The sequence below is a fragment of the Melopsittacus undulatus genome, chromosome 2 (assembly GCF_012275295.1).
Source record: "Melopsittacus undulatus isolate bMelUnd1 chromosome 2, bMelUnd1.mat.Z, whole genome shotgun sequence".
Classification (NCBI taxonomy): domain Eukaryota; kingdom Metazoa; phylum Chordata; class Aves; order Psittaciformes; family Psittaculidae; genus Melopsittacus; species Melopsittacus undulatus.
In genome coordinates, this window is record NC_047528.1 from 85,486,659 (window position 1) to 85,499,539 (window position 12,881).

General features: G+C 36.3%; 1 protein-coding gene across 1 annotated transcript in view; it reads right to left on the reverse strand.

The window, feature by feature from the left end:
* The window catches only part of RPGR (retinitis pigmentosa GTPase regulator), a gene marked incomplete at its 3' end in the record, with an annotated part of 49,218 nt that overhangs the window by 34,631 nt on the left and 1,706 nt on the right, over nucleotides 1–12,881 (reverse strand). Inside the window, exons 2-6 of the mRNA XM_034074650.1 lie at nucleotides 11,852–11,977; nucleotides 6,160–6,252; nucleotides 3,150–3,212; nucleotides 2,245–2,403; nucleotides 847–996 (exon numbers count right to left, since the gene is read on the reverse strand). Coding sequence (XP_033930541.1) covers nucleotides 847–996; nucleotides 2,245–2,403; nucleotides 3,150–3,212; nucleotides 6,160–6,252; nucleotides 11,852–11,977 — 591 coding nt within the window. The remainder of the gene's footprint in view (nucleotides 1–846; nucleotides 997–2,244; nucleotides 2,404–3,149; nucleotides 3,213–6,159; nucleotides 6,253–11,851; nucleotides 11,978–12,881) is intronic.

A 12,881-nucleotide genomic window follows, 5' to 3' on the forward strand; every position in this document is an offset into this window, starting at 1 on the left:
AATAGTGGCTAAGAAATTCATCCATAAATGCATTATTAAAAATTTAGTGGCACCATCACTTCGGAAACCAAGAGAGATGGGGAGAGGTGGAAAGCAACTAAAAGATGTGTCGGTTTGGACACACCAGTTTACTGTCACATATGCCTCTCCTCAGATTGTACACTGCCAGTTTAACTGACTTAAAAACTTAAAATTTAAGACATAACATCAAACTTTGACAATAATCTTGCACTGCTAGCAAGGAAGATCAATTTTTCCTCAAAGTGTAAGTGTATTCAATATTTACATTTCTAGAGAAAATGAAAATGATTAGTTGATCATGTCAGAAGAAAGAATAATCTCAAAAAAAGACGGACTATTGAAACCACAGCATTAATCCATATTTGTCATAACCTTCACAAAAATAAATTGTGGTAAGATAGCTATTCTTTTTCATATACTTTCACACAAGGATGTGTGAATGCAGAAAATTAACTGCATTTTCTTTCTCACAGTACTGTTAATTAAAAAATAATTATAGAATCGTAAAATCAGGTTTGAAAGAACCTTAATATCACCTAATTTCAACCCCTATAATAATAAACAAATATAGAATAAAAAATAATAAATAAAGATATAGTATATTACATACAAGTTCCTAAATAAATCAATGAGGACCACATTTTAGAGAACCTGTCTGGTAAAATCTCCCAGTGTGATACAAAACTATATGGATGACTTTCTGCCATATTGCAGTGTTAAACAACTATGGCACATATAGTTTCAAAAGTATAGAATGCCTTTACAAAGACAACAATTTAAGAACCACCGACTTCTCTCCACTAACCACTATTCCCATTCTCTTACCTGTTATCAAGGCAGAGTGATAATATCCACAGGATACAGAGGAAACAGGTTTTCCAACATCCACTTGACATGGGATGCTGACACAGGTTTCATCAGCCAAGCCAATCTGACCTTCTGAATTGTCACCCCACACAAAAAGCTGCCCATCCTCTAAAGTGAAGGGACAGACAGTTAACAGATTTTAAACCAAAATGAATTAAAAGTTAATATACCCATATAAGAGCATTTCATAAATGCAGTATTAGCATGATCATACTAAATGTTATGTCCTAAGGGACATAGATGGTATTTAGCACAATGCAACAAAACAGTCTGAAGTAAGAGGGTATCCCTTAAGCTTTTCAAAACTGACACAGAACACGTAGTCATCATGGATGTTAGATCACAAACAGCAGCAGGAAAAGTACTTCGCAGAAATATCCTTTCAAAAAGACGAAGATTGAGTGTATGAAACAATTAGGTTGCCAGAGGTCAGTATGAAAATACTGTGGTGAATTTAAGAGATTATCTTATTTCTAGTAGCAAGTCACCACTTTCTCATTGTTCCAGGTTTATTAAGATCATCTTTTGACATAAAGACTTATGGCAGCAGTTATTATTGGTGGGAAATTGTGAATTAAAAAAGTGTACTATCTACAGTGCTACTGAGATGCTGTTGGGAACAAAAATCATTCAGGTTGACTTACAAATCTCCGGAGAATGTTAGCAATTGTCACAGAAAAACAGAACAAAAACAAGCAGGCTAGTGTGTCTCTCATACATTCTTATGCTGTCACATTCTGAAATAACAGCCTCAGTAACTCATCCTAAGTATGTGCAGAAGAGCTGCTTTATACTAAAACTTGAGAAATTACATTGTAGGGTAACAAAGGACCACTCATCCAATGGTTAAAAGTATTCTGTGTGGACTTCAACTGTGACAATTGTATAATTTTGCCACCAGTGAAATAGGCCATAGGTTAAGCCTCTTGGAATTAGTAAAGACACAGCTGTGTAGCCTGTACCAGTAGATCAAAATAGTTGCTTTAAGAAGTGGAATTAGAGATGCTTAGCTTTCATAAGATTCATGATTGTAGCTGGCTTCCCTGGAAATTAACTAAAGTTTTTTGTCATTTTGAGCACTCAAGTAGCATGGGTTGAGCCTCCATTGCAGGACATTGCTCTTGGAAAAGATGTACTTCCATGAAAACTGTAGGAAGTTAATGAGACTGTCATCCCTTACCTGACTGTGTTGAAATAAGCAATTTGCTATCAAAAAATGACTATTGTTAATAGGGAAAGAAGTCAGGGAAGCATAGAAAATACAACCACATATGCAGAAAGAATGCTGGAATGAATGTTATCCTGGAACACCAGGCCGGACACACATAAATAGATGTTATTAGTGGTTGCTCTTACCAGTTACTGCTGCTGAGGTGTACGATCCAGCTGCTAGCTGTTTGATCTTGTGCTGGTTGGTAAAAAATCTAATTAAATGAAACGTGGTCCTTTCCTCTGTGTCACCTAATCCCAACTGACCTTCACTGTTACCTCCAGCAGCATACACATTTCCTTTTTCTGCATACAGAAAAGCACATGTAATACACAGAATAAAGACATTCTCATCAGTGGTAAAACGACAGAGAAACTAGAGTAAGTAATTAAAAAAAAATATTACAGAAAAGTTGGGATCTACTATCCTGAAACACCCTCTAGTTGACATTAGCAATTTCTGTTCTAGCTAGCAAAGAGGCTTTCCTAAACATGCTTGGATCTGAACTTTCTAAAAGCCATATATATGCATCTCTCTCCATTCCAGACTTTAAATTTAGTTTATTTATTTGTAGATTAATAAATCAACATGTCATTGAAATAGCAGCAAACTACCTTGTCTAATCAAAATGCAACAAAATACGAAGAGTTGAAAACATTCAGTTCTACTATGTTTACTTAAATATGTTCACACTAATAAAAATAAACTACTTGTCAAAGATAAATTTGAGTAGAGACACATAAAAAGTATTAATATACTTTTACAGGGCTTAAATTAAATATTGGTAATTGCTGACCACGCCTCAAATGCCAGCAAGGCATTTTCTTCATCTGTCTATTGCTAGCAAACTCCTATACAATATCATTTTATAATCTCAGACTAAATCAAACATTCAAAGAACTGGATACCAAAACACCAAGTTTTAACAGTCCCATTTTAATTTCTTTTTCTTCCTCAGCAATCATGGAGTTCCTAATATAATTTTGCATGAAAGCAAAGGAAGAAATCTATTAAATCTATCTTTAATATGTATATAATATAGTTTACATACCTGTGTAAACTAAAGTGTGGTTTCTTCCACAAACAGCAAGTTTTGTTTTTTCTGGTTTTAATGCTATGAATTAAAGTCAAAAAGGGAGGGAGAAGTTGTAAACAAGCTGATAGTTGGTTCAACACAAAATGTTCTATGCTCTAGAAGGAGGTCTGATTTTTTTCATATTTTTACCAACAGAATGATCACAAGATTCATTGCCCATCTGAATGTAGCATATGACTTATTACATCAGGCTTCCCCCAAGACAAGAAAACAGACACAGACTTTAAAAACTTATAGTGGACACTCAGGTTAAACTTGATAATGGCTACTTCATCCCAGTGCCACATTCCCCGGAATTTACCATTTGTGGGATATGCCTCAAAGAACTCGTCAAGTTACAGGACAAAATACATCATCAAAGCTGTCTTCAGTTTTCGTTAACAGCACTATACTTAACTTCCTCTTACACTTTTCCCACTATCGTAAATCTTTAAAATCATAACATTCTTTTGTCTTACCATCCCTTTATTATGCCCAGCTACCTTTTCTTGCTAGATTCATGTGCTGCGCTGCCCTCCTATTGATCACTAAACTCAACTGCTAAAGACAGTCCTATCTGGATTAGTGCCTAAAATTTTTTGATGTACCGTACTGTCTCAATTCCAGCTCAGTGACCACCCACCCACCGCATGTACCCCTTTGGAGTCTGGTCACTGTGAAAGACTGTCAATGTACATGAGAATTAAAAGCTATTTTGGTGAGAAAGAAAGACTACAAAGGTGCCTTTTCCCCCACGGCAAGTATACTCCAGCAGCTCCTCAGAAACAGAAGAGAAAAATCTCACCAACTTTTCAATTCTCTCCCCAATTACTGATTGTTGCCAACAGTTTATCTTCTCTCAGCTATGTCCATATGCCCTATACAAGGCTTTTAAAACAGCATTACTTTTACATAATATGTTTTTCCAATGTATGAGTCCATGACAAAGCCAACAACCATCAGCCCTTTCCCATCCCTTTTTCAGCCCTCCTAAACAACTTTCATCAGCTCCATAACATTAGATCATTAGACTATAAGTCTCTTCTATCAAATGAATCTATCTACTTAAGCATGAACTGTCTCTGGTCTATCACACAGACCAAACAAAAATTGCCCACATGCAGGTTCCTGTCTCTCCCATTGTCGTGGTTTAAACCAAGTCCCCAAACTCCCGGAGAGTTAGGAAGGAGAATCCAAGGAATGTAGCCCCCACGGATTGAGATAAGAACGGTTTAATAGCTAAGGCATAACACAATAGTAATGATACAGCCAATAACAAGCGAAAAGAATACAACACCCCACCAGCCACCGACCCATAACTCACTCCACCCTGCCCAGCCGAGCACCGCGTGCTCCCTCCTCCATTTTCCTCTAGAGCTCTATCCCTCCAGCTTTCCCTCTCCCAGTATGCATCCTGGGCATCACGTGCTATGGTATGGAATACCTCATTGGCTAGCCTGGGTCAGGTGTCCTGTCTCTCCTTCCTCCCAGCCTCCCCTCCTCCACCTGGCTGGAAAAAAAACCTTGAACAAAAACACCCTCAAAACATGCTCAAACCATGACACCCATCCAATACCTACCACTACCAGCACGCTGGAACCATAGCACTTCCATTTTAATTTTCTGCTTTCTATCCCAAAACTCTGCCTCCAACTTCAGAGATGATCCTAATCTGCTCTTGAGAAGCCTGTGTTCCCTAACCTTCCCACTTAGGTTAATCAACTGTATTTATAATGTTGCTTGTAGTTTTTCATAACAAATTTCACTAATATCTAGTAAAGTTCCAAAAGATACTTTCTCCAAAACATGCAGGCACAACCATTTGGCCCCAAGCAGAAACTGAAATGTGTTCAAAGCCAAAGGTGATGACTGAAAGCTGGCAAGAGAAGCTTCAGGTTTTTTTCCTGCTGCCTAGTGCCACAAGAAGAAACATTACCCCCCCTTGTGACTTTTTTTCAATGGATGCCAGTTCCAGTTTGAATTGCTGTCATCTTCGCTTTGCCTTTTATTCTCCATTGCAATTTGACAGTAAAAACAAAAGTTGACACCCAATCCGTTTAAGACAAAGTAAGAGCCAATCTCTCACATGGCTGACAGAAGATGTGAACCTGAGAGTAACTTCATTCTACATCTGAAGTAAAATAGAGAGAGAAGCAGATAAAGGACAGTAGCATAAACTAAATCAGGAAGAAAAGAGTTTGAAGAAGAAGGGTAATTTGTTTTTCACAATGAGATGACAGATCAATCTGCTGGCAGAAAAGATGATGATAAACATCTGGCAGTGAACGAAATGTGTTAATAGGATAGATATGATTTAGATAGATAGATAGTAAGGGGATAGAGAAAAAGTACTGACTTAGTTTTGTTTGATAAAACCAGCTAGGAAATATGAATAAGATAACAGGACAATGAGAACATATTTTACACCACATGAAAGAATATGGGCACTTATTTTACTGCTTCAAACAAATATATTAACTTTTATGCCCTCTTGGGCATTTCTTATACTTGCTAAAAATGCAGCAATACTTCCAGAAAGTTCCTCATAGATTTTTTTTTCATTTATAAGGGTAATAAGATAAAAGTGATACCAAGGTTATACGATGCTGTTGGAACTCTGATTTCTAACATATAGAAAACAGCGAAGAGAACAGTGTTGATTAATGTCATCGCAGTCACAATACATACGTGGTTTGCTAGAAAAGACAGGTATTACATAAAATGAGAGCCCTCAAAAAAAGATAGATTCTATCTATCTGAAGTAATTTTCAGATGAAAAAGGTCCCAGAATCTGGAACTGATGGAAAATCAGTCAAGGGTCCCTTAAAGCTACCTTTATGAGCTTATGCAGTAATATGCTACACGTGATGAATAAAGAAGGCAGAATCAGTTATTTTGGCACTGAATCTTACAAAGTACCTTTTCACAAGGGTCTTCTTTCAAAAAGACAAAAAGAAAATTAAAAAATTGCAAAAATTAAACAAACCTTTAACACATGTTGGTTTACTGACAGTGTTCTTTGATCCTAGTCCTAATTGTCCCCAGTTGTTACTGCCAAACATGTATAGTTTACCATTCCCTGAAAAAAAGAAAAAAAGCACAGTCAGAATCCATACTAATATCTGAATGCCTCACTCAAGATGAGATGGGCAACCACACACTATGCTATATATTACTTCTTCTTTAAAATTAAGGTTAAAGATTAGTATTCAGTAGTTAACGACCTTGTGATTTTTCAGTATGAAAGTAGTAATTGTATTGTTTAAGCAAGAAATCCCCAGCCAGAAAAAGGGACAAAAAGCAGAACAAACATTCTCTTCAACTGCACTGCTGATAAAGTGCTCTTCAGAAAATAAAATGCTGTATGTTTGGTCATACCCTGCAGATCAGAAGCCATAGTATCTATAGGCCTACTTATAAAATAACAGTACATTTAACTTAGCACCCATATCTTCTTTCCCAAAGACAGGAATGAATAATAAAGCTATATTATTAATACAAACACAAATTTGTAATATTCAGCTTATTTTGTTGAGTGTGGGCTATTTCTTTTACTGTTAAATGACTTCTCTCAAAATTATTTACAAATTTGCACCTCTAAAGAACACAGTTTCTGATAAATTTGCAACTGTATTTACAAATTATAGTAATTTGTTGCTCTGCATATAAAGAAGGAATACATAAAACCATCATGCAGTTAGGGAACTTTGAAAACCTAAATGCAAACATTAGATTACAATTCTTCAGCAGGATCAATGCTAGAAGCCTATTTCAATGAACTGTCATAATTCCAACCAGTGGTTAACAGGATGGTATATGAACAGATAAACTTCTATCATCAGGCATGCAAGTTAGATAGCCAAAACTGACTACTGACAATACCTTAAAATTATTTTCATTTAATTTCATTTTTTAAACCATTACCTTTTGTAAAGCTGAAGTTCACACCCAAAGATAAAACCCTTGCTCCAACAGAAATCTTTGCAAAATGAAACTGATTTGTCAAAAGACAAACAAAACTCAACAAACCCCCCATACTTTTACCATTGCTAAAAGGAGTTTGTTTTCTTTTGATGGTCTGCAGAGATTTGTGAGCTAGACTCCATTACAGGGCTGACACATAAATAAACTTTGTCACCCTAGCTATCAATAATTACCACATGATCACAAGGCATAACAGCAACTCCACATAACAAAGTCAAAATATTATGGCTTTTAGTACTTCAGTAGTGTAGGCTCCCAGTGAAAATCACCAGTAAATGTGAGTTACAGAGACTTTTAAACATGATACTGAAATGTTTAAAATATAACTAAAATATTTCTTCTGTTTAAAAACATCCATTAATTTTCTTAATTATATCAATACTGTTAAAAAACAACGACAACAAAACAAATCCAACAAAACCAAAAAACACAACAAACACATGGACCACCATCAACTATCACTTATATCTAAAGTCCCAATGAAATTTTTAGATTTGACAATTTTTGGAACATGGGGTTATGTGTCAAAATTATTACCAAGAAGGTTGGAAGGGAAGAAAGTCTGAGGTCAAGTCTATGCTCACAGAGTTTTACTATTTTGATAATGCAATCATGTCAAAACACATGCAGAGCTGCCTGTCATTGACAGCAAAACACACCTTAACAGAAAGAATTTTTATTAGCAAATGGCATTCTATACTGGTGTATGGTTCCTGTTTATACTGTTTAACTGCCTTTATAAGACAGCAGGACTCCTGTAGGAATATGGTGCCAAGCTGCTGTAACTCAAGCATATTCTATTTTATTCATTCAAAATTCTAACAAGTCATGCCTTCCATCCTGTAACCTGCTGGTTTTTCCACCAGTCTTTACATTCTCAGGCAGTGTATGCTGAGGATTTTAGCTGGTATTTCCCAGCTACTGAATGAATGCCTTTAGTAGTGCTTCATGAACCAGGGGAGCATGACAGATGGGGTTTCCATGTATCACAGTAGGGTACGATAATAGCAGGCAGCCAAGTATTCCTACTACCTATGTTTAAAGGTACATTCTACAGATTCCTCCACCCTGCTTTCTAAATTATATTAGAGTTGAAGGGAAATAAAAGGAAAGAAAATATACAGACTTTGAGCACTTAGTACAAGATTCTATTGAAAAGTTCTATCTAAAGAAAACGTAAGAGGTAATATTTTGGACAGAATATCATATGCCAGGCACCATAATTTATTTATGCTACTTTCACAATAAATTATGTTAACATTTTATTTAAAATTCATATACAATTCAAATATATCTCATGAAAATAAGACTGACATCAGATTTGTTAGGCGAGTTGTGATATTCTCAAAATAAAAGCTTTATTGAGCAATAAAAAGTCACACCTAGGACATCTAGAACCACAAACAAAACCAGTGCAGTATGTTGCTTATTCCTACACATATCAAAGATGAACACAAATGTGTACTCATCTTTCTCATTCTCCCCTGACAGTTGATGTAAAAGATGTTCTGCTGGCCGGTTGGTAAGCAGAAAGAATAGAAGGATCTGCTGTCCAAAGACATGGAAAGATTCCAATGTCTCTTTGGTGTAAATTGTTGAATATTTAATGCCTTACAAAATATGAAATTATAAGCATACTATCTTGTTGTGGTTACATATGCACCTCTTTTCATTCCTACTTTAATACTTGATACTTGTTTCTTTCCTTCTACCCTCTTGTGCTGGGGCTTCAATTCTCTCCAGAGCTCTGAGTCCAGAAAATGTCTTCTGTTGTTGCCATTTTCCCCCTTTTGAGTAGGATTAGTCTCTTTGATCAAATGTGGGTAAGCTGCCTAGGATATTCTAATCAAGAAAAGAAAATTAATAGAAAGGTACTGGGAGGAGATTCTCAAAAATATGTGCAACATCACTTATTTCACACCAGCTCTCAACATAATGAACAAATTGCTTTCCAAAGCTTTGAGTTATAGAAGATGCAGGAAGTGGACTGTCAGCATTCTTGGGCCAAAAACCATAGAAATGGGGGAAGAAACATTATTACAAATTCCAAGTGATGTTGGAAGATATACTGCTCGTGACTGTGTTAAAGAACTAAAGAAGACAACTGCTTAAAAAAAATCCTGCTTGAACATTTCAATGAAGATTGTGCCAATGGTAGAGAGTAGATAAATAAACTAACACAAATTTCAATCCTAAACACCAAAACTGGAGAAGGAAATGGTTTTCCAGCTAACTCAGCAAGCCAACTCCAAGTCGGCAAGTAACTCGGTGGTCCTTTCTATTCCAACATACAGCCACAGTGTGTAAATAGAATTTTGAACTCTTGAGTCCTGACCTAGAAAGCCAGAGTGTTTTATATTTACTCTACACTTTTACTTCTAAAAGCTATATGGGAATATTGCTGCTGGGTAAAATGAAAGAAGTGTTTGAAAATCTACGAATATTTTGTTTAAATGCTAAATATTAGTTCTTTTACACTATCTTTATGTGAATTCAGTCATGATTCAGTGCTAGATGTATCTGTTTCTCCTGCCCAAAACCAGCTCTAATAACATTTTGTATGTGTTTGAGTGATTGTTCTACTTATGATCATTGAGACATGTTAGTGTAAATCTGGTATTTTTCTATTAGATTTGAAACTACCTTGTATTTCCATGGTTCTCTACATATGTATATCCCACTATCTCTGGAAAAAAAAAAAAAAAAAGGAAGGAGGGAATTTTGTGACCTGAAAATAAAAACTGAAAATATAATGAAGCATGCATTAACACACACCTGCTTCAGATAATTTTACTTCCTCAGTAATGCTTGTCTTTTATCTCTTCCATGTCAGGTTCAGCTGGATTTCAAGAAGCTCCTGGTTTCACCATAAGGTCTGCACCCTTCTGGGTAAACTCATTATTGGCATGCACTTCTGAAGCTTTTATTCCAGGCATTACTGCAGTCCAATGTCATTCACCAAGGACTGTAATTCCACTGTATCATCCAACTCCATCTAGCAGCAGAAATGTGAGGTGCACAAGGGCATGCACAGGTGTGAAAAACAAATGAGGGATAAAGATTTTCTATTTTCCTTCTTCACTTTTTTGTATGACTCCTGCAGTTTCTCCACCTTCACTCGTCATTGATCAGTATTTTACCCTCAACTTTCCCTCTACTTTGCAATGTCCCAGAAAATCTTTCAGTACCAAGGAAATTTTGCACTCGTGTTTCTACAGTTCCTTCTCCTCAAAAGCTTTGAGAAAATAAAGATCTGATTATCTAGAAGTTTCCCTGGTGACACAGGTGTACACTACCTCAGCAAAGGCCAGCTAGAGACATTTTTGAAAAAAGCTGCATATATTAAAATAACAGGGACAAAGGGAGACAGAGAAACAGTGCTGAACGCAAACCTATGCAAGTTGACTTCTTCAGCTTTATGTAAGCAGACACAGTTACAATGACATGGGAATCAGGGGCTCGTGGCTGATCAGGGTAATAGTGCTGGCACAGGCGCATGCTGGGGAAACTCAAGAGGGAGTTTAGATTGTCTAGTCTAAACTGAGAATTATAACAGTGTTATTTCAAACTGGGTGTGGGCATATGAAAGGATATATAAAAAACAAATCAAAAGGAAAATTTCACAGTGCTCCAGGTTACATTATGATTAATTTTATGCATCAGGCAGTTTACTAGTACTGGTTCAAACCAAGAAAAATGTAGTTTTGTTCAAAATAAACTACTCATTAATAATTCATCTTCTATGAAGTTAGGCTTGAAAAAATTAATTGTATCATTTCACCTCAAGATGTTCTGCAGTTCCTGAAATCTGTACTCTTTTTTAATCATGCCTTAAATAGTTCACTCTAAAAATCCAGCATCTTCAAATTTGCTGGGGAACTTAGCAAGAAACCCTTAAGAGATTATTTAATGAGCAGTGACGAGCTGGACAATGATGAGGAATAAATAGGTTTCAATAAAATAGTCCTGAAAATATGCATACACATTTCATAAGAAATCTTACCAGTTAGCAGTTGATTGTCAGTACAACCAACACACATTTCATCAACAAAAGAGTATTTTCTTCCACATAAAATAAACCTAACAAATTCTTCAATTAGTATTCACCATTTCAAAGAAATAAAAATAAACATTAATACTGCTCCCTGTATTGCATCCGGGCTTCTCTGAAGGCTTTTACAGTTTATTTCCAATTTTAGTAAGGATTTTCTGATTTTTTTTCTTTTTTTCAAGTTCTCTTTCAAGGGTTATTTTCAGCTGACAGTTAATAATATTCATTTCAGAAATACAACATTACCTATTGTTTCAGGCAGATTCCTAGTGAACTTGTTGACTGTGTTCAACAGATACTGTTTACTACCACAATACAAACCTTTATATCTATGATTGCCGACTAAACACTGTCAGATTCACAAGAAACATTCAAACTGAACAAAGTCATGCTTACTTTAAATGCTGTGAGATACACTCAAGTTACTACAACTTCCCTCATGACAGGTCTTGGGCATGTCTTGTGAAAACCTTCAGTGATCTCAATCTAAATTCAAAAGCATTCAACAGTTCTCACAGAGAAGTCCTCTCTCCTCTCAACAATCTCATTTGATATATTACTTCATGATTCAAAGAAGAATCATAACTTTCCAAGCTGTACAAATATATAACCTTTCATCATACTCTCCATTTCCAATACTGACCTGTAACGATAGCAGTATGTTCATCTCCACATGATATAAGTACAGGCTTGTCATTTTTGAACCAGAACTTGCTGGGAATATCTTCTGCAAATTTGCTTTTTCCAAATGTGAAAACAGCACCTGATTCTAAACCACAAAAAGATAATGTCAATTTTAGTGAAAACAAATTTTGCCTCCACATTTTGAAGTAGTAATTTCCTATTAATTCAATTTAATTAATTTTAGTTTCCTATTTTTTTTATTTTTACAAAATGTCCTAGGTTCAGCAGTAGTAGTATTTTTTCTCCTTCTTAGTAGCTGGTGTAGTGCTGTGATTTTGCCTTTCAGCCTGGGAACAGCACTGATAACACCAATGTTTTTAGCTGCTGCTCAGTGAAGTTTACTCTGACCAAGGACATTCTGAGTCTCCTGCTCTGCCAGGGAGGAGGGGAAGCAGGGAGTAAGCAGAGACAGGACATCTGACCGAAACTAACTAAAGAGCTATTCCATACCACAGCACGTCATGCCCAGTATATAAACTGGGAGCAGTTATCCGGAAGGGATAGATCACTGCTTGGGTGGGGATGGGTATAGGTCGGCGGGTGGCGAGTGGTTGTATTCTCTTCCCTTGTTATTCCCCCTATCATTATTATTATTGGTGGCAGCAGCAGTGGTTTGTGTTATACCTTAGTTACTGGGCTGTTCTTATCTCAGCCCGTGGGAGCTACATTCTTTTGATTCTTACCCCCATCCCTCCAGGAGCTGGGGGAGGAAGAAGGTGAGGGAAGTGAGCAAGTGGCTGCGTGGTTCTGAGCTACTGTCAGGACTTAAACCATGACACAAAAAAAAACACTGCTGAAGTGTTTTATTCCATTCCGTTTTACCAAGACTGCTTAATTTTTAGGCTCTCCTTTTAGTCCTTCTGATACTTCCTAGTCTTCATAAATTTCCTAATAGAATAGATATTGTTGCTGGTATATTCCGTTCTGAGGACACACTAATTTAACATCCACTCATGCGCTTTATCACTATCCTCTAAGAAAAACTACAG